This window comes from Salvia miltiorrhiza, chromosome 7 (assembly GCF_028751815.1).
Source record: "Salvia miltiorrhiza cultivar Shanhuang (shh) chromosome 7, IMPLAD_Smil_shh, whole genome shotgun sequence".
In the NCBI taxonomy this organism is placed as follows: Eukaryota; Viridiplantae; Streptophyta; class Magnoliopsida; order Lamiales; family Lamiaceae; genus Salvia; species Salvia miltiorrhiza.
Genome location: NC_080393.1, coordinates 8,706,288 through 8,731,283, shown reverse-complemented (window position 1 = coordinate 8,731,283; position 24,996 = coordinate 8,706,288). Strand labels below are relative to the sequence as shown.

The 24,996-nt window shown below is 35.6% G+C and overlaps 4 protein-coding genes across 12 annotated transcripts; all 4 read left to right on the top strand.

Annotated features, from left to right (window-relative positions):
* Positions 1–1,244: 1,244 nt before the first annotated feature.
* LOC130992342 ((6-4)DNA photolyase) lies at positions 1,245–6,563 on the top strand. The gene is made up of 14 exons (XM_057916944.1): positions 1,245–2,092; positions 2,958–3,029; positions 3,201–3,281; positions 3,407–3,586; positions 3,657–3,728; positions 3,986–4,072; positions 4,151–4,249; positions 4,316–4,399; positions 4,926–5,012; positions 5,120–5,191; positions 5,274–5,387; positions 5,607–5,694; positions 5,772–5,867; positions 6,205–6,563. The coding sequence occupies exons 1-14, from the start codon at positions 1,745–1,747 to the stop codon at positions 6,378–6,380; spliced, it is 1,656 nt and encodes a 551-aa protein (XP_057772927.1). The 5' UTR covers positions 1,245–1,744; the 3' UTR covers positions 6,381–6,563.
* Positions 6,564–7,154: 591 nt separating this feature from the next.
* On the top strand, positions 7,155–12,273 carry LOC130992340 (uncharacterized). 6 transcript variants are annotated; one of them, XR_009091272.1, is made up of 8 exons: positions 7,155–7,569; positions 7,692–7,771; positions 7,861–7,911; positions 9,730–9,846; positions 10,751–10,858; positions 11,091–11,155; positions 11,276–11,412; positions 11,592–12,273. XR_009091272.1 is itself a non-coding variant. In XM_057916937.1 (8 exons), exons 1-7 carry the CDS (start codon positions 7,419–7,421, stop codon positions 11,392–11,394), a joined length of 720 nt encoding a protein of 239 aa, XP_057772920.1. In that variant the 5' UTR covers positions 7,155–7,418; the 3' UTR covers positions 11,395–11,412; positions 11,592–12,273. The 6 variants fall into 6 exon arrangements, 5 of the variants coding, with proteins under 5 accessions (XP_057772920.1, XP_057772921.1, XP_057772919.1 ...); XM_057916937.1 differs by having other exon boundaries at positions 11,247–11,412; XM_057916938.1 differs by lacking the exon at positions 11,592–12,273 and having other exon boundaries at positions 11,276–11,543.
* A 1,624-nt stretch (positions 12,274–13,897) lies between these two features.
* Positions 13,898–19,234, top strand: LOC130992341 (putative cytochrome c oxidase subunit 5b-like). 2 transcript variants are annotated; one of them, XM_057916943.1, is made up of 6 exons: positions 13,898–14,347; positions 14,492–14,571; positions 14,657–14,707; positions 17,141–17,207; positions 17,301–17,380; positions 18,747–19,234. In XM_057916943.1, exons 1-6 carry the CDS (start codon positions 14,197–14,199, stop codon positions 18,816–18,818), a joined length of 501 nt encoding a protein of 166 aa, XP_057772926.1. In that variant the 5' UTR covers positions 13,898–14,196; the 3' UTR covers positions 18,819–19,234. The 2 variants fall into 2 exon arrangements, with proteins under 2 accessions (XP_057772926.1, XP_057772925.1); XM_057916942.1 differs by having other exon boundaries at positions 13,978–14,347; positions 17,301–19,234.
* Positions 19,235–20,688: 1,454 nt separating this feature from the next.
* On the top strand, positions 20,689–23,462 carry LOC130992338 (uncharacterized). Of its 3 annotated transcripts, none has more exons than XM_057916934.1 (8): positions 20,689–21,165; positions 21,258–21,396; positions 22,001–22,123; positions 22,259–22,303; positions 22,495–22,541; positions 22,691–22,780; positions 23,030–23,081; positions 23,193–23,462. In XM_057916934.1, the coding sequence occupies exons 1-8, from the start codon at positions 21,079–21,081 to the stop codon at positions 23,207–23,209; spliced, it is 600 nt and encodes a 199-aa protein (XP_057772917.1). In that variant the 5' UTR covers positions 20,689–21,078; the 3' UTR covers positions 23,210–23,462. The 3 variants fall into 3 exon arrangements, with proteins under 3 accessions (XP_057772917.1, XP_057772916.1, XP_057772918.1); XM_057916935.1 differs by lacking the exon at positions 20,689–21,165 and adding an exon at positions 21,557–21,863 and having other exon boundaries at positions 21,280–21,396; XM_057916933.1 differs by having other exon boundaries at positions 20,694–21,165; positions 23,030–23,462.
* Positions 23,463–24,996: the final 1,534 nt, after the last annotated feature.

Genomic DNA, 24,996 nt, shown 5'->3' with positions numbered 1-24,996 from the left:
TGCATACTTTCGCATACTGATTTCTCACTCATGTGGGGGATTGTTGGAAATATGGTTTTAAGCCATATCTGAAAATTATTATTTAATTAAATATTTATTATTTAATTAAAATAATTATTGGATGTTAATCTACATCTCGAGTAGATCAACGTGATATACTTGAAGTCTCAAAACCGATTTCCGATGAGTGAGATATTGTATGTCAAAGTTTGGATGTTGAAGAGGAAAAATAACATTTGTTATGTTATCCCACATTGGAAAACATAGAGATGTTTTTCATGTATAAGAATAGCAAAGCACATGGAGTTGATAAATTGACTTGTGGGCTTGCTAGTGGGCTTGATCTAAGTACTAGCCTCGCGCGCACACACACACGCGCGCCGCCGCCGACGACGATCGATCGATCGGACGGACGGACGACGACGTCGCCGCCGCCGGACGGGCGGGTCGGGTACGGGCCGCGGCCAAGGACTTGGATCTTGGCAATTGGTGCTTTGGGGTGGTGTTTGGGGCCCAAACTATTTTTTGGACCAACTCCATTGGGCTTTTATTTTAGCCCAACATGATTTATTATTTTGGCCCAACTGATTGTTTTACCCAAGCCCAGCCCACAGCAACAGTTGACAGCTGCAGCAGAAGAGGCAGTAGCAGAAGCACGCCAGCTACAACTTCTGCATGGCAACTTCAATTTTGCAGCTAAGTTTCTTCAATGACTGCGCCCACCGGCCATCATCTTCAACATTTACGGCTTCCAGCCGTCGGAGTAGAATTCAAGGTTTTGAATTCATACTTACCACATGTCTATAAATAGACCTCTGGAAAGCTTGCAGAAGACACACAAAAAGAAATACTGCATTCTGCCATTTCTACACACACACTCTCTGCACAACACTTGTGCTCAGTTCTTGATCCTATTTAGTTCGCCGGAGCTCGCCGGATTGTGGTGCTACATCTGACGAGACGTAGTCGTTTTATTTTTGGGGAAGATACGCCAAACCGAAGAGCACTACCGGGGCGATAATCTTCTTGCGGGAAGAGATTCATCTCGACTCGACTTTGTTTATACGTATAATTTATTTATACAGTGTATTTCAGTTGTATCAAATTATTTGAGTTGTAATTTCTCAAATTATTTACTTTGTAATATTTTCAATTATTTTGAATCGTAATTTCTCAAAATAAATATTTTGTAATATCTCGATCGTGTACCCGGTTATAACATCCAATAAGATAATATAATTGACGAAAAATAAAAATCAAATGGTCTAATACACAATTCATCTTGGATTATGGAATAAGTATTCGGGAAAATTGTATAGTTTGCTTTGTATTCGGGAAAAAAAGACTTTTCTTGAACTGAGTGAAATTTTCACGTTTGTACAGAAATAATGGAACATGTTTAAATTTTACCCTATTTTATTAACCATACTCCTTCATCCTTTTTTGCTTTTTTTTTTTTTTTTTTGAAATCTACTTCTAAGATGCATTAATAAAGAGCTAGTGTTTTGCGCAGATGCGACGTGGCAATTTCTCAGCCGATCCAACCATTTACTTCCCTAGTTCCACTATCCTACGCGGAATGCGCAGCGCACACGATAGCACCTTGTTGAACGGCTATTATCAGACCACTTCACACCCATCAACCCCTGGCGCACAATAGTACAGCCCTCTTCTTCCACTTTGTGGCGGGAAACAAGTCGAGCGTTTTAAAACCACTCCCTTTCCGAACTCCAACCGTAACTAAATGCGCCTCCCCACTATCCCGCTCCGCTCGCCCCCGTACCCGACAATGGCATCCGGGTCGAACTCCCTGATTTGGTTCAGGAAAGGGCTCCGGATTCACGACAACCCGGCGCTGGAGTACGCGGTCAGTGGGTCGAGTGTTTTGTACCCGGTTTTCGTGATCGACCCGCACTACATGGAGCCCGAACCAAGCGCTTTCTCCCCCGGGTCTATCCGGGCCGGGTTGAACCGGATCAGGTTCCTGCTCGAGAGTCTGGCGGATCTCGACCTTAATCTCAAGAGACTAGGATCGCGCTTGCTGGTGCTCAAGGGTGAGCCCAGCGAGGTGTTGTTTCGCTGCTTGAATGAGGTAATTAATTTAGTCGTTTGAGAATTTGGATCCGACTTTTGAGTTGAAACCGATTGCTGGAAGCTCGTTTAAGCTTCGTGTATTGGTTTGTTTATCACTTTATCTTAGTTTGAGCTCTTGTGTTTCAGTAACATAGTCGATGCTACATTTGGTGTGTATAGCATTTACAAGGCGGCGTACAATGCAGTTTCATTTGGCTTCTTAGAATGATCAAACTCCTTATTATTAAGTAGTAGCTTGACCAAAAGTTTCATCTAAGCTATAGTGTAAATCTGCTTTCACCCCTAATGTGGGGATTTTAGACTTGTACTTGTGCATTTGGAATTTAGTTGTGATAGTTTAGATTTCTGTGTCTCTCAGAGATGATCTCCATCCTTTGGAAATTAGTTACTGGAATTAATTGATTACTGTAAAAATGCACAGACTTTAGCTGTTGGTTCAAGGAAAGGCAAGTGTTTCGCTATCGTTTGTGTTGAGATTAAGTAATTTTTTTGTGTTCAGTTACATCACCTTGGAAGTCTCCATGCAACTGCCTACCTGGATGAATATGTAACTGCTGTGTGTTATTCTCGAAGTCTCCTTCATTATGATCATAAATCCTGTTGATTGGTGATGCATGCATTTCTGTTGGATGAAACATGACATTTTTGAATATTTTACGCAACTCTTACAAATCCAGCACAAAGCGGTTATATGTGATATTCAAATTGAGATTTAGGACAAACTGAATGAGTACATTCATGTGGTAAATGTTAAGTTCCAAGATCTAATCTGATAGTAGTCATGATTGGTCTACAGTGTGTTTATTACTTTGTAAGTTCTAAGTTTGTATCATAATATCATCTATTTCATACTGAAACACCAGTGGAGCATAAAGAAGCTATGTTTTGAGTTTGACACCGAGCCGTATTATCAAGCTTTGGATGACAAAGTCAAAGTAAGTATTTTTCGGAATCATAATGCATTTATAAATTTTTTATGTCTCTGCTAGTCACAATGTAACCGAGGATATAGCCATAATTTAATTCTTTGATTGGACAAGGATTTAGCAGTTTTCGACTTTTCATCTATATACTCTAAGCAGAGGGTTTAATACTGGCTCCTACAGAAATATGCTACTGCTGCCGGTATAGAGATTTACTCTCCTGTGAGTCATACACTCTTCAATCCTGCAGATATCATAGAGAAGGTTAGTATGGTTGTTGAAAGATTATTGGTTTCCCTACTACTTGGAGAAGCCAAGTTAGTTACTAAAAGTTATATTCTTCTTCAATATCTTCTTTTCGTTGACTCCATTTCATTATTTGATCCTAGAACGGCGGAAAACCACCTTCGACTTATCAATCTTTTGTCAAACTTGCTGGGGAGCCCTCTTGGGCCTCATCTCCCCTTGTAACTGATCTCAACTGGCTCCCAGTTGTTGGAAATGTTGGGAAATGCCCAATCACTGAAGTCCCATCAATCAAGGAGCTTGGCTATGAGGACACACCAGAGGTATGGAATGACTTCTTCATTAAATAGTTTGCCGAATTCAAACTCTCTGTAACAAACACCCGATTAACAGGATGAGAAGACCCCATTCAAAGGTGGTGAATCAGAAGGATTAAGAAGGTTGAAAGCTTCTGTGGAAAACAAGGTATTCATGAAGACATTCTCCATTCTCCCGAAACTTCAGCTAATTGATATTTCCTATGGTGCATTTATCTGTCTATCTTACTGTTATATTATGTTCTGCAATAATCTTTAATGAACGGACCTCTTCACTTCAGATATGACTCTGTTCTATTGGCCTGTACATTGTAAAGGGTCTAGTTCGTGACTTTGATTGATTTTTGGTACATGGTTCTGCTAGCATCTGCACATATCGTATGTGATATACCTCTCATTTTGCAGGAGTGGGTGGCTAATTTTGAGAAACCCAAGGGTGATCCATCTTCATTTATAAAACCAGCAACAACTGTTTTATCACCTTACTTAAAAGTAGGTTATGCATAGTGTTTTCAATCTGTTTATTTTCTTGATGCCTCCTAATCTTGTCTATCTCCAAATTGTTGGAAGTTCGGCTGTGTTTCTTCCAGGTACTTCTACCAATGTATTCAAGAAGTTCAGAGAAATTGCAAAACACACACATCACCCCCAGTTTCCCTTCTTGGACAGGTTAATTTAACTTGTTTAACAATCAATGTCATGAATTCATTGAACTGACACTCTGAAATGCTGTAGTTGTTATGGCGAGATTTTTTCTACACAGTGGCTTTTGGTACTCCTAATTTTGATCAAATGAAGGACAATAATATTTGCAAACAGGTACTAATAACGACTGCATTTTATGTTTCCAGAATATGCCTATGTTTTCACACTTGAATTACAAAACATGATTTATCCAGTAAGATTCAGTAACACGACTGCTATAAAAGAATGATCCATAGGTCGTTTGTCTTTCTCTGTTGTATTCTTTTTTCTTTTCTTTCCATTAATTTCATGTTCTCATTCAGGAAATAACATTGCATACTTTGTCTACAGCTTTACTTAAATAGTCAGACATTAAATGACAAGCTCAATTAATCTTGTATGATTTTCTAAGTAATTTATGTTTATCCTTAGTTTGGCAATGGAAATGACACTCAGAGAAATTTTGATGTTACAATGAAATATGAACTTTCTAGGCCCATCCCATTAACTTACATATAGGGAAATCGTGATTTTTGTACCTCAGATTGTATTACTACAACTTTTGAGTGGTAATGGTCGAAAGTAATCTACCACATAGAGAAATCTCAGGGTAGGCCATGTTCTACATATCCTGGTATTTTAATTCAATTCTTTTGTATAGATACCATGGAAAAATGATGACGAACTGCTTGGTGCATGGATAGATGCCAGGACAGGATTTCCTTGGATTGATGCCATAATGATGCAGGTCAGATTTGAAATTTGGCCAAATCCTCAATCTTGTGACATGTCTGCTAGTTCTGTCATGGTTACTTTGGACAACCTTTACATCTACGCTTAATTTTGGTCTAACAGCTTCGGAAGTGGGGCTGGATGCACCATCTTGCTCGACACTGTGTTGCTTGTTTCCTAACTCGTGGAGATCTGGTAAATGAGTTCAGAAGCATATGTTACATCCAGATACATCTGTTACTCTCTTTGGTTGATAGTGTGGTGGCTTTCTTCACAGTTTGTGCACTGGGAAAAAGGACGTGATGTTTTTGAGAGACTTCTTATTGATTCGGATTGGGCTATCAATAACGGAAACTGGTTGTGGCTATCATGCTCATCATTCTTTTACCAGGTCTACAAAAAACTTAGCCTATTCTCTTCATACTCATGGTGATATTCATGAACTAGTCAGCTGGGTTTTAGTTAATGATGGTACATTTGAGGGGTTGTTACTATACCATGTGTTGACACTTTTAGGATTTCTAATTTCCAATCAGATGAACCTATGGGCTATGGTAGCTTAGGTCATAAACAGATAAATTCTGATCATCTTTCTTGTTTCTTTTTCCAGTATAACCGCATCTATTCTCCAATTTCATTCGGGAAAAAATACGACCCTAATGGAAACTATATTAGGCATTTTCTCCCAATACTAAAAGGTACGCTCATTTATTGCTGCTTTATGATTCGTCAACTTTTCATGCGTGTTGGTTTGAAGGTGACGTTGGTGTTGCAGACATGCCTAAGGAGTATATCTATGAACCATGGACCGCTCCTGTGAGCGTACAAGTTAAAGCAAAATGCATAATTGGAAAAGATTATCCAAAGCCAGGTTTATTGCCTTACATGTCTTGCTTTTAAGTAACACTCTGTTGGCATCCATAATCGTTCTTCACTTAGTAAATGCAGGTTTAATATTGCCATGGTATGCACCCTGATATATCATAGGGTTTTGACAGTATGATGTTTTTCTTTAAAAAATTGATGGCTTCTTTAGTTCTCTAAATTTTAATTCAGTTAGATTTTCTTTTTCTTGCATGATGATGTGATAATTATTTATTATTTTTCAGGCTTTAAGGCACAGATTTCTCTTTATGAATCTCCATTTTAGTTTGTTTACCTAGGTTTCCCACCAACAGTAAATACTCACTTGATTTATTTTTGTCCAGTGGTAGACCATAAGCTTGCTAGTAAAGAATGCAAACAGATATTGTATGAAGCATATGAGTTAAACAAAAGGCTCAAGGGAAACTTGAGTGAAGAAGATCTGAAGAATCTGAGGAGAAAACATGAGGAAGACAAGAGGCCGCTACCCAAAAGGCTAAAACAGACCACCATCGACTAATACTCATATTCCACAACAATCATTATCCAGTTTTTACTTTCTAAATTCTAGCATTGAGATTTGCAGCTGTCTTTAAATATTTATTTTTGCATTGCTGGAAGCTGTATGATGTAGTTTGCATGAAACTTATAAGTATTTTGTACCTATGTATTCTTGAAGTAGAAAAGATCATATAGTATTTATATCTATTTACTCTTTGCGGGAAAGAAAATGCTTTTGCATAAGTCATTTATATTGCTTATTTTCTCAGTTTCTATTATTGAGCCATCTACAGACCAGCTTTTGGCATAATATCTTCGAAGCTTATATATACAAACTATACAAGATCATCACATTATTCAATTTGCATGAAATTGTGAAACGAAATTTGAAATGTAGTTATTATAAATATTGTGATGAAAAACATCTTAGATGTTAAATGAAGCGTTACGTTAATTTTCTTGTCTTCATCCGAGATTTTTCAAACTTATATTGTTACTTTTATTTGGATGGAATAATATTTTATTTTTCTTAGAGAATTTAGGTATTGATTGTTAGTTCAAAAGTACCATTTCTCAGCTCAAAAGCAGTGTGCAGGTGACTGCACATTTAAAGAAAAGTTGATTGAGAATTTATAAATGTAATTGAAGATTAATGAATCGTAATTAAATGTTAGTATTAGGATTGTGATTGTGACTAATAATCTTATTTGATGATTATGCTTGAATGTGATATGACGTGTCACGTATACTAGCATTGTGTTCGTAAAACAAATTTAGTCAAACGACTAAAAACGTTAGATCCGAGGTTAATGTAAGGGCAACACACGTGCGACAGTCTCCACGCGTGTGAGTCAACCGCGCGATTTGCAAATTGAGCCACCCTACTCCTCACTTTGCCCTGCCCAACGCCTCCTCTCTCACTCTTCTTCTTCTGCTTCTCCTGCTCCTCTTGCATTCCCCCTTTCTACGACTATTCTTTCTAGAGAGAGAAACAGGCTGTCCTCGATCAAAGGGGGAGACCTTAGATCACATCCCACAACACAATCGGATCCGAATCATGTTCAGAAGGCTTGCTGTCCGGCTCCGCACTCTCGCCCCGCCCCGATCCGCTTCCAAGATCGCCCAATTCTCCGTCGGATCTTCCACACCTTCGGAGAATGTTGTCCGTTCGCTCCCCGTTTTTTCTCGCCACTTCTCTTCTGAATCCGGTGTGCTTCTAAACCCTAATTTTTGGCTTTTCAGGATCGTTTCCATGTTATTTGAAGTGTTTGCGCGTTTTCTTTTTGGCTGTTTGTGGGTTTTAAGGGAATGTGTTTTTTTTGTTGGATAGGGAATGTGCCTAAAAAGGTGGAGGATATAGTGCCGATTGCTACTGGTCATGAGCGCGAAGAGCTTGAGGCCGAGCTTGAAGTGCGTCGTTTTTACCGTTTTTGAGTGTTGCTTATGTTCCTCTTATTGTCGGATTGACATTTTTGACTGCTGTTGCTTATTTGGTTTAGGGAAGGGACATTCTGGAAATTAACCATCCGTCTGGTCCATTTGGAACAAAGGTCAGTGCTAAATCCTTTTGTTATAGGTACAATTCTGTCGATGTTTTATGTGCTTTGAGATCGTTTTAGACTCTTAATAGTCCATAGGTAATGAGATGTTTTGTTGTATTTTAGTGCTCGTTTGGTTCAAGTAGAGGAATGAAAATAGAATAAAATCAAATAAAGGAGTGGAATGGTAACAATAACCATTACTTTTATTGAGTGTTTGGTTAAACAATGGAAATGAATCATTAGTAAGGAATTCCCTTTCTTTTGTTTCCCCTCTATTTTGAGGGGTAACAGATTGAGTGATTGGGTTACCCTCAATTAAGGGTAATGGCTAACTCATTATTCAAACCAAACAACAAGTAATGGATTTAATTAATTGAACCCCTTTCCAACCTCTAAAAACACCCAACCAAACGTGGCCTTAATTTGTAGAAAAAGAATAATCTAAAGTGTGACATGGCAGATCATTTTTGGAATAAATGGGAAGGGATCTCTTATTATCTGACTTGTATAGGACACCAGTGTTGTAAGATTAAATTTCGAAAATAGGGTCATATCCTAGGAGCCACTATAATAATGGCTATGCTTATAGCTATTGGGTCTATATAAATTATTGTTTAACTAGGAGCCTTATTTGTAAAGGTTTTGTGCCTAAGCAGGAAAAAATGCGAAGGACCATCATGAGGCGCTCTGTGGCTTTTTTACATTAATGAATATCTCATAGAATACTCTAGTAAATGATCATGAAAACTCTGTGTGCGTGTTTGTGTGTATGTGAAGAGAGGATTTATCACTCTGTAGTGCATTTATAGTGCCTTCATATTTTTCTATGTATTGTGGCATATTTGCTGCTTTTTATTAAACTAGTATTTTTCCATGCAAGTGACTGTTCGACATATTTAGCTGGTGTATAGAAGATGTTTCTAGACCTTGTCTTATGGTTGTTAATAGATACATGTTTCCTAATTGAGGTGCCGATCATACCAGAATAGATAAGCAATGAATTATGCTACTTAAATATTAACTTGAAGGTTCCATATCAGGATGGTAAAAACAAATATGTTTCCATCCCCTCAAATTTGCCACTAGTTATGCTGGTTCGATAGACTTAACCGTTTCACGCAATATTGATCCCTACTTTTGGCACGGCTGCATTTACTCCCATATTCTTGTTTGTTTTTTATTAAAGAGGCAAAAAACGTACTGCCTATACCAATCCTTTGTTTTTTAGTTGGCTAAGTCTACCTTAGCAAAGAGCAGTAATCCAAATAGGCACGTAAAAACATGGAGCTGCCTTATTAATTATTATTGTTGGGACCGTAACAGTTTTGGGGATAATTCTTAACTTAGTTGGAATCTTGCTCAACCCATTGAAATATCATTATATATGTATTGGTGTGATCTATATATATGTTCATAAAATTCTGTTCTTTATATGTATTCGCATGATGTATATCTATGATCATAATAATGTGTACTTCATATTTTGGTTAAAATCCACTATCCATTTAGTTCGCGGGTATGGATATGGATAGCCACTATCCGTACCCGTCGTACCCGATTGCCATCTCTACATGAAGGTCAGGATTTGGGTACGGGTCAAGCTGGGTGTACGGTATACCTGGGTGTATAGGAGATTTTGTGTTTTTAGAGAGTACGAATTGTATTTTTATATATTAAAGTCATAATAATAATAATAATAATAATTGATTTATTAACTTGATCCAATTCTCATATTGTTTTACAAATGAAAAGTATAATTATAAAATACTGTTACGGACTGGTTAGATCAAATACAGTCACTCTCACTGTTTCACAGCCATCAATTAGAGAGAGAGAGAGAGAGTTGGAATGATGGGGCGAACTCTCAACAGCGCGATTCGTTGTGTACAGACGGTGGCCGAGTGCCCTCACCTCACCAAACTCTCTCTTCACGCTCCTAAATCAGTAAGGATTTTTTTTTTTTTTTCTGTTTATTATTTTATATTTCCGGCTAGTTCTTGTCTTTACACATTTAATCACTTAAGTGTCTTGTTAATTTGTCGTTCATTGCCTGATTTTGCTTTGTTTTGTTATTCATTTATTTATTTTGAAATTTTATTGTGTGTAAATGGATGTGTGATGAGGAAGTTGAATCCTTTTACAGTAGTAGAATTGTTTCATCATTTTAGCATAATTGAAGTAGCTATAGGTGTTACCTCAATGACTTTGAGCCAAATCGAAGGAGCAAGAAGCACAGATTTTGGACATTCTTGAAACTCATCCATGTTCTCGTACTCGATCTATGTTGAAAAGTGTTCTATACTCTATAGGGTGGTTTGTTAACTAAGGAAATGAATCCCTACTTTTGTACTTGTGATACCAGTTACATTTCTCGTGGTTGAAGTTGCCAATACTTTTTATCGTTCGCGGTTGTTTTGTTGAAGAAAAGCATGATTCATGATTCCGATTCATGGTGCTAATAATGCATAGCAGCACTAGCTAGAAGTAATAAGGATGTTAGGAGATAGATACATCAATTATCAGCTTGAGAAGCCGTGTTCTGAGATTTATCTTGCTTGCAGATTCTGCAGCTTGTGTGGATTCATAAAGCATATGCTACTTTTTTTGTAATATTGTAAGAAATTCTGGTGTACAAATCATATGATATTATGAACATCTCAAATACTGATAATTTTTTGTAGTATTCATATACTATCAGTTTCATTAAATGAAATCATAAGTGAAGAATAGAGCTCAAAATTGAATTCAAGTCATAGTTCTTGTGTAGACTATAATGGCTTCAATTTTTACTGTGTCGTGTAAATATTCTTTATCATATTTTTGCTTTGTTGTATGAACATTCTCCCAGGTGGAGGTGGAATTTGATAACGGCAGTGCATATAATCTGTCAGCTGAATACTTGCGAGTATATAGCCCTGCAGTTGACAGTAAGATCAGATCAGTTGGAGGAGAAAAGGTAACTAAAATTCATACAGCATTCTTCTCAGCATCCATTATAGCAAATGATACAACAATACGAAGACTCATATGATGGTTAAATGACTTGGGAGTGGAAGGGTCAAAAATTTGTTTGTATATTAACATTGGATGTGGTGAAAAAATAATCATAGGTGCATGAAATTGGAACCTTTTGACCCACCCTCTGCTTATTTTTCCCTTCCATAGAAAGTAACTTGAGCATTGATCAGGTTATAGCCGGGAGGCGTGATGTTGGGATCATGTCTGCAGAACCTGTGGGAAACTATGGAGTGAGGTACTATAATTCCATTGATCTTAAGAGAAGCCATTTACAAGAAGTGTTCCTTATTATATACTCATGGCAGTGTTGTCTGTGATTGATGTAGATTACTTTTCGATGACTTGCATAAAACAGGGATCTTCACATGGGATTACTTTTATTATCTTGGTAGCAACAAGCTTTCGCTCATGAGAAATTACATCGGAACTCTAAAAAAACACGGTCTTAGTCGTGACCCAAGAATAAGGAAGTGAATTTTGTAGCCTTTCAAGGTATCAGTTTGAATGCTGATAAGGACACAAATCTTGCATGATTTTGTAAATCTACTTTGACATTGTATAGTTCATATGACGCATAAATGAACCACATGTTCTTTTAAATAATTGATTGATTAATTCATTCATTTGCAGAACTACTTTATGCTGATTGGTTTTGTTTTTCCTCAATCCAGTTCATTACATGCATCTTCATCACTAAGGATCTTGATTATTGAACTCTTTGAGTTGAATTTGGAGTATCTTTAGATTGTTATATACTGGACAATTTTGAAGGAGAAGATCGACCGAGGCCCTTCAAAGATATGATGTTCGTTCTTTTCGATTATCATGATGAATTGTCCAAATCAATCTTCAAGATGCTGAGTTTCAGAGTTTTTAATCTGCTGGAGGTGAAGATTTTTTTTTTTTTTTTTTTTTTTTTTTAAATGTGGACGGTCTCTGTCCAAATTCATTATTTTTGAATTGTGATTACACGTCATATTAATGCCACAATTTAACGCAATTGAGAAGCAAGATGAGTTTGAATTCGTCTTGTGGGTCAAGCATTTTCGATGGAAGAAGGACATAGACGAACAAGGTGGAAGCCGGCCTATTCCCGGATCTGGATCATTTCTGCGCAAAAGGAAAGGATTTGGATTTGCAGGATGTTTTCCAGAGATTCACCTTAGATAATATATGGAAGATTGTGTTGTATTACGATCCCTGCAGCTTGGTTTTGACAGTATGATGTTTTTCTTTGGAAAATTGATGGCTTCTTTAGTTCTCTAAATTTTAATTCAATTAGATTTTCTTTTTCTTTCATGATGATGTGATAATTATTTATTATTTTTCAGGCTTTAAGGCACAAATTTCTCTTTATGAATCTCCATGTTAGTTTGTTTACCTAGTTTCCCACCAACCGTAAATACTCACTTGATTTATTTCTGTCCAGTGGTGACCATAATCTTGCTAGTAAAGAATGCAAACAGATATTGTATGAAGCATATGAGTTAAACAAAAGGCTCAAGGGAAACTTGAGTGAAGAAGATCTGAAGAATCTGAGGAGAAAATATGAGGAAGACAAGAGGCCGCTACCCAAAAGGCTAAAACAGACAACCATCGACTAATACTCATATTCCACAACAATCATTATCTAGTTTTTACTTTCTAAATTCTAGCATTGAGATTTGCAGCTGCCTTTAAATATTTATTTCTGCATTGCTGGAAGCTGTATGATGTAGTTTGCATGAAACTTGTAAGTATTTTGTACCTATGTATTCTTCAAGTAGAAGAGATCATATAGTATTTGTTATTCCATATAGGGCATGTTTGTTTGCCAGGAAAGTAATGTGAATTGAGATTGTTATTCCCAGGAAAATGATTCCGTGGAAAATGAATCCTAATAGATTCATTTTCCAGTGTTTGGAAATACCAAAAATATTTATTAGTATTTTGGATTTGTATCATTAAATAAATATAATTAATCAATATATATAAGAATTAAATTGTAATTTAATCTTTATAATAAATTTCTCTATAATTTTTTTAGTAACAACAAAGTACATTATTAAGGTTAATTATATGATTTATAATTCTAAAATTAAATTCAAATTTTCTTACATAATAATAATAATAATAATAATAATAATAATAATAATAATAATAATAATAATAATAGAAACATTAAATTCCAACTAAATAAAAATTATAATTTACATTTTATTATAAAATAATACAAATAAATAAGAATCCTGAGAATGAGGAAAAAGAATACCTAAGAAAAGCTAGAGAATAAGAATCCTGGAAAGTTGCACTACTTTCCTTGTTTTCAGGATTCTTATTACTTTCCTTGACTCATAAAAATTTAACCAAACACAGGAATTTAATATTTTGGAATCAGATTACTTTCCCAGGCCAGAATCCGTGCGAAACAAACATGCCCATAGTGATATCTATTTACTCTTTGCGGGAAAGAAAATGCTTTTGCAGAAGCCATTTATATTGTTTATTTTCTCAGTTTCTATTATTGAGCTATCTGCAGACCAGCTTTTGGCATAATATCTTCGAAGCTTATATATACAAACTATACAAGATCATCACATTATTCAATTTGCATGAAATTGTGAAACGAAATTTGAAATGTAGTTATTATAAATACTGTGATGAAAAACACCTGAGATGTTAAGTGAAGCGTTACGTTAATTTTCTTGTCTTCATCTGAGATTTTTCAAACGTATATTATTACTTTTATTTGGATGGAATAATATTTCATTTTTCTTAGAGAATTTAGGTATTGGTTGTTAGTTCAAAAGTACCATTTCTCAGCTTGAAAGCAGTGTGCGGGTGACTGCAGAATTCATAAATGTAATTGAAGATTAATGAAATCGTAATTAAATGTTAGTATTAGGATTGTGATTGTGACTAATAAATCTTATTTGATGATTATGCTTGAATGTGATATGACGTGTCACGTATACTAGCATGTTTTGATTTATTTATTTTGTGTTTCGTAGTCAAACGACTAAAAACGTTAGATCCGAGGTTAATGTAAGGGCAACACACGTGCGACAGTCTCCACTCGTGTGAGTCAACCGCGCGATTTGCAAATTGAGCCACCCTACTCCTCACTTTGCCCTGCCCAACGCCTCCTCTCTCACTCTTCTTCTTCTCCTTCTCCTGCTCCTGCTCCTCTTGCATTCCCCCTTTCTACCACTATTCTTTCTAGAGAGAGAAACAGGCTGTCCTCGATCAAAGGGGGAGACCTTAGATCACATCCCACAACACAATCGGATCCGAATCATGTTCAGAAGGCTTGCTGTCCGGCTCCGCACTCTCGCCCCGCCCCGATCCGCTTCCAAGACCGCCCAATTCTCCGTCGGATCTTCCAAACCTTCGGAGAATGTTGTCCGTTCGCTCCCCGTTTTTTCTCGCCACTTCTCTTCTGAATCCGGTGTGCTTCTAAACCCTAATTTTTGACTTTTCAGGATCGTTTCCATTCGATTTTGGTTCGTATGCATGTTATTTGAAGGGTTTGCGCGTGTTCTTTTTGGCTGTTTGTGGGTTTTAAGGGAATGTATTTTTTTTTGTTGGATAGGGAATGTGCCTAAAAAGGTGGAGGATATAGTGCCGATTGCTACTGGTCATGAGCGCGAAGAGCTTGAGGCCGAGCTTGAAGTGCGTCGTTATTACCGTTTTTGAGTGTTGCTTATGTTCCTCTTATTGTCGGACATTTTTGACTGCTGTTGCTTATTTGGTTTAGGGAAGGGACATTCTGGAAATTAACCATCCGTCTGGTCCATTTGGAACAAAGGTCAGTGCTAAATCCTTTTGTTATAGGTACAATTCTGTCGATGTTTTATGTGCTTTGAGATCGTTTTAGACTCTTAATAGTCCATAGGTAATGAGAAGTTTTATTGTATTTTAGTGCTCGTTTGGTTCAAGTATGCTTTGGGATCGTTTTAGACTCTTAATAGTCCATAGGTAATGAGAAGTTTTGTTGTATTTTAGTGCTCGTTTGGTTCAAGTAGAGGAATGGAATCAAATAAATGAGTATAATGGTAACAATAACCATTACTTTTATTGAGTGTTTGGTTAAACAATGGAAATGAATCATTAGTAAGAGATTCCCTTTCTTTTGTTTCCCCTCTATTTTGAGGTGTAACAAATTGGGTGATTGGGTTACCCTCAAGTAAGGGTAATGGCTAACTCATTATTCAAACCAAACAACAAGTAATGGATTTAATTAATTGATTCCCTTTCCAACCTCAAAAAACACCCAACCAAACGTGTGCTTAATTTGTAGAAAAAGAATAATCTAAAGTGTGACATGGCAGATCATTTTTGGAATAAATGGGAAGGGATCTCTTATTATCTCGGACAAAATGCTGACTTGTATAGGACACCAGTGTTGTAAGATTAAATTTCGAAAATAGGGTCATATCCCAGGAGCCACTATAATAATGGCTATGCTTATAGCTATTGGGTTTATATAAATTATTGTTTAACTAGGAGCCTTATCTGTAAAGGTTGTGTGCCTAAGCAGGAAAAATGTGAAGGACCATCATGAGGCGCTCTGTGGCTTTTTTACATTAATGAATATCTCATAGAATACTCTAGTAAATGATCATGAAAACTCTGTGTGCGTGTTTGTGTGTATATGAAGAGAGGATTTATCACTCTGTAGTGCATTTATAGTGCCTTCTTATTTTTCTATGTATTGTGGCATATTTGCAGCTTTTTATTAAACTAGTATTTTTCCATGCAAGTGACTGTTTGACATATTTAGCTGATGTATAGAAGATGTTTCTAGACCTTGTCTTATGGTTGTTAATAGATACATGTTTCCTAATTGAGGTGCCCATCATACCAGAATAGATAAGCAATGAATTATGCTACTTAAATATTAACTTGAAGGTTCCATATCAGGATGGTAAAAACAAATATGTTTCCATCCCCTCAAATTTACCACTAGTTATGCTGGTTCGATAGACTTAACTGTTTCACGCAATATTGATCCCTACTTTTGGCATGGCTGCATTTACTCCCATATTCTTGTTTGTTTTTTATTAAAGAGGCAAAAAACGTACTGCCTATACCAATCCAAATAGCACGTAAAAACATGGAGCTGCCTTATTATTGTTGGGACCGTAACAGTTTTGGGGATAATTCTTAACTTAGTTGGAATCTTGCTCAACCCATTGAAATATCATTATATATGTGGTATGATCTATATATATGTTCATAAAATTCTGTTCTTTACATGTATTCGCATGATGTATATCTGATCATAATAATGTGCACTTCATATGCTCTCTCACATATAAGCACGAAATGATATTTTTAACTAAATGATACTCCCTCTGTCCACGAAAACCTTCCTAGTCCATTTTTGGAAATAACCCCACTAACTATCACCCTTACAATTCCCTCATATTTACACACATTGCCACTAATGGGCACACCATTTTTGGAAATAAACCTATTAACTATCATCACTTTTTCTAATTTGTGGGACCCCTTCTCCACTCACCAAATACACAACTTGCTTTTCTTAAAACTCGTGTCCACTCCCCTTAGGAAGATGTTTCGTGGACGGAGGGAGTATATGTTTATGTATAAGAAAAAGATGTATGTGGATTTTTTCGTTTTCAAAAGATTTTACATAGTTTGTAAATTCTGAACTGTTATTCATTGTAAGTATAGGGATTTTTAATAAGTAATGATCCTTTCAGTAACTCCATTTTCTCTTATTAAGAAATTTATTCCAATTAAATACATCTTTTATATTCATAAAAAGCAAAGCAGGTCTTGCCTTTGGTCGAGCTGGTGATGTACTAAGTTCATTAAAAATCTATGAGTCAGTTCCCTATCCTGTTAAGCCAACCTTCAACCCAACCTGTTTTAATTTATGTGCTTCTATTTAAGTCCTGCTTCTCCCTTACTGTTGGTGGTTTGCTCATGTGGAACTAGTTACCGAGTCGAGTGCAGTGGTGATCTCTGGGTGGGTGAGGGGTAGGAAGCTGGAATTTCATGTTTAGCATCTACTTGGGTAGTTTGCATTGGATAATCCATCCCGATGCATAAACCAATTTACAGTATTGGAGCAAAGAATAACCCAGAGTGCCTTTTCTTTATTTTGATTGGATGGACCATAAATCCTACATGATAATTTATAGATGAAAGTCTGTGTATGTGTATGTGTGTGTGTAATTTTATGCTCATCTCAACATGTGTTTGCTGTCAGGAAGAACCTGCTGTGATCCAGTCTTATTACGACAAAAGAATTGTGGGATGTCCAGGCGGTGAAGGCGGTAAGCCAATATATGTTTATCTTCTGTATCTTTTTTTATAAGCTATATGTCTCTCAGTCTCTGACCATATGATCTGCATCTGTAATGCTACAGAGGATGAGCATGATGTTGTTTGGTTTTGGCTGGAGAAGGGTAAGCCACATGAATGCCCAGTGTGCTCACAGTACTTTGTGGTAAGTCCATGGTACACTAAATTTACTAGCATAGATATATTACAATTTATGTGCTTTGAGAATCATATTCGTCCTTAGTCGTTGCATGTGAAATCACCAATTGATTAATAGGTTCCAGTCCGTGTGATTCGTTGTTATTAGCTTACTGTTTTCTTTTTAAGATTTTAAATGTACTCGTGTACACATTAAGAGAACCTGAAGGAAGGGATAACTTTTGCATGTTTATTTTCATTCGCACTTCTCATTTCAATTTTCCCATATAAAACCAAACATTATTACACATTAATTAAAATAATTTTGCTGGAAAGTGGAAACAGTAATTACTCTTCTAGTCATTCTCAAATAAAACCAAATTTACATATTATTCCTTTCTTGAGATAACCTTTTGTCTAACAACACTTCTGTGGAAACACCGGGAATGAAACTACACCTTCCATATGTTTTTTCAAGAAGCGGTATATTTACGGAAAGCTGAAATGTGCAGAAATGGTAGATGCATTGATTGTTTGCTGAAATTACCTAAGGTTCAAATTCAGTTGGAACTGCATACTTGTCAATTCATCTTAAAGGCTCTCTGAAATGATACTTGAGTGGATTAGTTGTTTTAAAATTTAGAAGTGATATCTGTAATGGGGAGTTTAAATGCCCTTTTGTGCACGAGTTATTTGATTTTTCTTAATGCTTCTCTACAGTTTTGGTATATTTCTTTTTGTCTAATTAGTGTAACTATGATTTCATAGAAACAATTTGTTTTACCATTGTTAAGTAAGTTAGTAAAAACTAAGTGCAATTTCTTTGTGTGCTTGTAAGCTGTCAATTTTCTCTTGTTCTTTTCAGTCCTGATTAGTCCTCACCGCTGAGCCCTTTGAGTTTTCACTTGCTTAAGTGCCTGACCAAATTTGCGGGAACCAAGAAAGAGTTTCTTACCCTGCCTTTCTTTCTGTAATATTATTTGATTGTAAATAGCTTGTCTCATTATACCATGTGAATTCAATAAGGCAACCTTTTGTTAATATCATTCTTTTAGGAGTGCTTTTGCTAATTATTTGCCTAGACTTTTAGGAGCCTATTGAAATGGAAATGAGATATTGATAGGTTAAAAAATAAGCCATTTTATCCTAATTGTTGTATTTTGGGCGATTCAATATTTTTTCAAAAGCATAGGGAAAAACTTGCTTCTTCCAGCTATAAAAACCCCACCCTGAAGATGTAGCATTCAATTAGCTTATCTTATTTAGAAAGGACCCTGAGAATGTATGTTTTCTATAGTCAAACTATTATTAGGACAACATTTGTTTTGTATGCTTTTGGAATTCCACACGGTTCTTGCCTTCAAAATGTTCATGGCCCTTTTTTTGGTTGACAGTTGGAAGTGGTGGGCCCCGGTGGACCTCCTGATGGACACGGGGATGACGAAGATGATGGTCTGATCCACTGAAACTCAATACAGTTGGAGATTTTGCTGCTAGAAGAAAGACTTATTCGGGTGAGAGAACGATGGATCTTGTAATATTCTTCAGGATCAAAGAGATTATTAATTTTGCTTGGTTTTTCTAAAGTATATGTTAGTCTTGCTGTTGCTTTGGCAACAATTGAAGCTGTTTCTATTGGTTTCGGGGCTCTAAAGCATGATGGCCCAAATACGCTTACTCTTTCTCAAGGAGCTCAAAATAATTGATGGCACCATATTGTCTTCAAACGTGAAGATCTGCATCGTCTCTGTCTGTTTGAGCAACCATTACTCTGTTTGTGCATTTTCTATTTGTTTTTTGAAGTATCCAACTTTTGTATTATTTTTCAACCGAATAATATTGCTAATTGCGACGACTAAATAGCATTCATTTTATTGCTTGAGCTGCAGTGGCTTTTAGTGATCATTGATTTGAGTTATGCATGATCCTATAGTGAAGTGGTGAAACTCTTATTTGAGAATAATTGATTAATTAATTGTTAATATTCTTTCTTTCGTTCCCCCCCTGTTTGTAGTCATGGTTATATGTTAGAGAATATGAGATGTCATTAATTCTTAGTTGTTATTTTTCTCTTATTACTGAATTTGTAATAGTGCTGTTATAGAGATCTTTTGTAGCACCGTTTCCAATGTCTTTCTTGCTTTCCATCAGAATATGTGTTTGTGAACTGTGGTATTGGATTCGAAATTGATATAAACCTAAATTCATTATTTTGATTCGATATTAGAAACATTACCCCTAATTTATTTTAACGTTTTACGGTTTAAATCTTTGGTTTGCCATGTTGCGTATAAATTGTAATTCAAGAAAGTTAAATTTGGAAGTCTTTTTACTCGCTTGCCAACTCAATTTATTTCGTTAAATGAAAAAGTTAAAACTCAATTAATTTCGTTCATTATATGGTTTTAAAAAATAAATTCTTCAAGTTTCATTGAAGGAGTTTTAGTTATTTTGTTGAAACTTTCTAATAACTGTCTATATATGATATAGTAATCGGATAAAAAAAATCCATTTCCTGTAGATAACCAATCCACTTTATTCCTGCTAGCCTTGACTAATTATCTCTCAAATTCGTCCTGTATATAATTTATTCGTCATATGTAATTTGCAGACTATTACTCAATATGGGAACTATTCGTCATTAGTTTCATTTTCTTGATTCGTATATTTATATAATTTTCAACAGCTATGTTTTAGTTGGAACGAGGGTCAGTGTATCATATTTTATGTCTCACTTTCAATTTTGTTTATTATTTTTGTTCAATTTTAATTTTAAATGCTTTAATTTAATTTTGTGATTATTAACAAGGGTTTATTTCATCAATTTAGGGTATATAATTATTTTTTATCATTTAATTTCTCTTTTATTAGCAAATAATAGGTTCATAAATTCAAAGTCATGGTATATACTTTTAAAAAAAATTAATTTTATGAAATAAAAATTAAATATAATTCATAATATTATAATAAATTTTATTTTATAAAAAATATTTTTAAAATAATAGATATAAGTATGAGACATAGTGACATACATAAAATTATGGGAAATTGGATCTCGTTCCGTTTTAGATGGGCAAAGTGGAGAGGAGGAATTGATAATCTACATATATAAAAGGAGAATTACTAAGTTATATTTTCTCTCAAAGTCATCATATTATTTTTATAAATAATTACTTTTTTATTTGTTTGTTTATTTTGTCTACTCTACAAATACTTATTTTTTTATAATTACTTTTATTTTTAGAATTTATCACATTTTCATGATTTGTAAATTTGATTTTAAAATGAGTGTATAGCCTAACAAAATATAGAAAATATAATTTAAATTAGTACTTAAAAAACAAAGAAAAGAAATTAGAAATTGCCGTCTATCTGCCGCTTTCTCTCTGGCGTTTTCACTCTCTCTCTGCATTGCGCTGGTTGCCGCCGCCCCAGCATCCTCCGGTGGCCCGTGGCTGCGGCCTCGCCGCCTCGTACCTCTCCGTCCAAGCGCTGCGACCTGCAAGCGCCAAGCAGCCAGCACAGCCCCAGTGCGCCGCCAACTCTCGCCGGCTCGCCCTGCTCCGTCTCCTTCGATCGACAGCAAAGTGCGCGACTGCGCCACCCTCACCTAGCCATTCCGCGTCCTGCCTCCTTCGGCCTCTGTGCCTCCGTCCTGCAACTCCGCAGCAGCAGCCGTTTCCAACGCCCAAGTTCCCAACAAAAGGTGAGGGGACCATATAATACATGGCATTCAGAGGAGGGGGCCGCGGCGGCCGTGGCCGAGGCCGTGGGCCGCCTAGGGCGAAGGAAGTACCTTTCGATTATTTTCCGGTAACCAGAAATATCGTACTCTTTTAACGCAGTTTGATTATCTGGTGTAGTTTTGATTCGGAGATGAATTTAATTGATTGATTGATTGATAGGAAATCGAGTGTTTAGGAGCTGTGAATTACACTAAGGAAGAAGTAAGAAAGTATTCTCAGTTTGTGAATTGGTCACAGAATCTGCAGACCTTTTTCGAGACATCTCCTTACTATTACGAAGATCAAAGCTCCCTTCAGAGTAAGTTTCCCCCTTATCCACTTCCATCCATTCTTTGTTTTTTGTCACTTTGCTATCTAAATCCATCTGCTGACGGAAAATTCTGCCATGATCCGATTTTAGATTTGGGGCGAGTTTGTAATGATAATTTGTATGTTAATGCTTATCAATTCTGTATCAGGAAGGAGACGTGATGTGAGTATCTCTCATTTAAACTTTCGCTAAGGATATAATCATGCAGTGGAGATGAAGAGTTTAGCTTAACCGTGTGCTTGGAAGTAAATTACAGTGTCATGAGAAAATAGCATAAAGAATTTCATCTGCGCCTCATAAATTATAAACCATAAATGTGCGCATATGAAATAAAACTTGAAGAGAATTCTCCAGTTGTGAGTTTCCTTTCCTGCAGTTTGGACATGTTGCAGATATACTTGTAGGCTTGATGTAGAAACAAATGCTACAAAAGTCGAAAATGATAAAGAGGAAAGGTATATCTCATATGAATATATAGTCCTGCTTCAGTGTTATGAACTTATCGTGCAGTTGAATTGCTACTGATAATTGTATCTTTCGAGTTCCTTTTCATTCCGTTAATCTGATATATCTCTTTATATTATTGCTGCAGAAGTGCAAAAACTGGACATAGAAAGGTACTCAGATAAGAAATCGCAAGCAACAATTGTTAAGCAACCACTCTGGCACCTCATAATGATGGACAAAGATCATATGCCTGCAGAACTAGCCAGAGGTTGATGTTCATACCTTTTGGTGGATATTAGTTGATGTTTGTATATTAAAGAGCTGTCTTTGTTTGTAGCATCAATCTTCAGATTATCCATAACATTTCTTGTTCTCATATATGTCATATTCTTTCACGTTACAGGTGAAAAACGTATTGTCAGGAGAGTTCAGTGGGACAATGATATAGGTAAGTTGGCAAGAATTAAAAGTCTTTATTTGTGGCGAGGGGAAGAGAAGATAGATATTCTTTATGTGTTGTTGGTGATCATTGTAGTCACGTATGTTACTTAAATAATGTCCTATTTGTGAAAACTTTTTCTTTGTAATTTTATTTTGAGAAGCTTCTGACTAAATGAAAATTTGGAATGATCATAACAGACTTGAACAAACTTGATCACTTTGAGAAGCTTGAAGCGAATTCTAAGGTACTCCATATTTTACATGTCTCGATTGAAACTCTTTTTAGCATTTACTTCATCTATTTTACTCAGAGCAATGTCTTATTTTTTTGTGATAACTATGCCATTTTTTTTTCTTTTCCTTTTTCTTGTCTTGGGAAATTTTGTGTTTTTAGGGAAAGGAAGGAGAAGATGAAGAGGAGGAACCAGAAGAGGAAGAAAATGTAGAAGAAGGAGAACTCAGCGATAACGGTGATTATGAGCAGGTATACTATATGTATATAGACGACCTTGCTTTTCTAACTCACCTTACATCATTTTTATACCTTGTTATGATATTTTCCCTGTAAACTTTTTTTTTTTTAATTCTGCTATTGTTTTCTAAAATCTATTATTTCGACATCTGACAATCTAACTTGATAAACTCAAGGCATTCCAGTTTCCATTTTATGTGTGAAATAATTCCTGGGTGGGAATTAAATGATATGTAGCTAATACCTCTCTACAATTTCTAGGGTGAATATTGTGATGACGATGAAGATGATTTTAACATGGTTGAAGAAGATGGTATGCTTGATCTTGCTCGTGCCTTCTTCTCCTTTTTAACCTCTTCGGAGTCCTTCATCCATATTTATGTTTCCTTTGATCTCTCCGCTTATGAACTTGCGATGTTTGCAGATGAGCCAATATATTGAGTTACCATTCCCGGATTGCATGACGAAACTCGATCCAATTGGTGCCCCGTTCGCATATTCATCAAAATTCCATGTTAATGATTTTGAGACTGGTGAAAATATTCAACTTGGCTATATGAGGTAGACATAGTTTAGACATGAGGTAGAAATAGTAGTCTTTTAACGCCTTTTTCACGGGGTTGGTGTACAGTTCTGGGGATCATGATTTAGACCTTGTTTACTTTGAACATGGAATGATGGAGTTTGTTACCCATTTCTTTAGTGGTCTTCAAATCGTAAATTGTTTACAATTCTTTTTTCTGTACTAAAATATAGGGTTAATTGTTAAAAAATCGACGAACTTTCGTCTGAGTTTGGTAGTTTGGTTTTCAATACGTTTTATAAATTGTATTGTAATAATAATAATACACTGCTAATGATTCCGAAAAAAATAATACACTGCTAATTAGTAGCAAATTAGAAATGCTCAAAATTTTTCCGACTACCGAAATATTGACATGGCACGATTTTTGGCATCTTGGTAATGTGTATTCGTCACATATCACTTACATAATATTGTCATATGAATATTGAAGTTGAAATGACGTCGTCAAAATGTATTCAACGTCTATGTATTGTTTTTTTTTAATTATATAAATAAATAAATAAAAATTAAAGATCGTGCGACGGAGAACTCGTAATGTAACGTCTACCGTAATAATTTATATGACGTGTTAAGTTGCACGATGAATCAATTTGTTTTTGGTCTTTGGTTTACTCATTTCATCATTTGATGTGGTTAGATTGGATGAGCTTTTATTGCAAGATATACTAATCATATATATATAGAGAAGGGTTACTGTGATAGCACCTCTTAACATAAAAAATAAGAATTAGAAAAAATGTATGAATTTTATGTAGAACACGTATGAATTCGCTGTATAAAGGTATGAATTGCGAAAAATAATTTTTTGCTACCTTTGATATTCGAACTCAGAACCATGAATTCATCCAACAGGATGATGAATCAACCGTAAATCTGGATGATTTAAGGGCTAAAAATGATTCTTATTTTATATCTTAAGAAGTGTACTTATTTTAGTCCTTAATGAGTGAAATCTTATATATATGTCATATTGCACCACATAATTGAAGTCCACGAAGGACGAATTTGATTTAATGTTAATTGACGCCAGAAGAGTAAACGACCTATTGGTGCCCAAGATAAAACATCCGCAGATTACAAAATTAAATAAATAAATCAAATCATTCCAAAAACCTCATGAAGAGGATCGTCCCGAACACGATAATCCCAATATATTTTGCACGTGCACTAAATTATAGTAATATTGGGATTACGAAACAACTAGACCAAATATTGTGGGAAATGGTGAAAATTTGGTTTAAACTAAAGTTGCCATGAACTTTGTGAATACGTGAGAATCGTGATAGAAAAATCATAGTTGTCGACAACACTTTTGCCTCAACAAATTGCTAGTTCAACTTGAAGATTATTTGGATAAAAAACAAATAATATTAGTGTGCCAGAAGCACTGGAAAACATTGACATATGCAATGAGGCATAACCGAACTCGCTAAATGAAAATAATTAAGCGAGATTAGTAGCTCAAGGGTTTGAGAAATCCAAAATCAATCAAATATATTCTCATGTTACAGATGACATTATGTTTCGTTATTTATATAATATTTTATGGCAGTAATCATTGATATAGATATCAAATTTATGGACGTTATGGTTGTATTATTATATATGCCATTAAATGTGAATATCTATGTGAAAGTTCTTA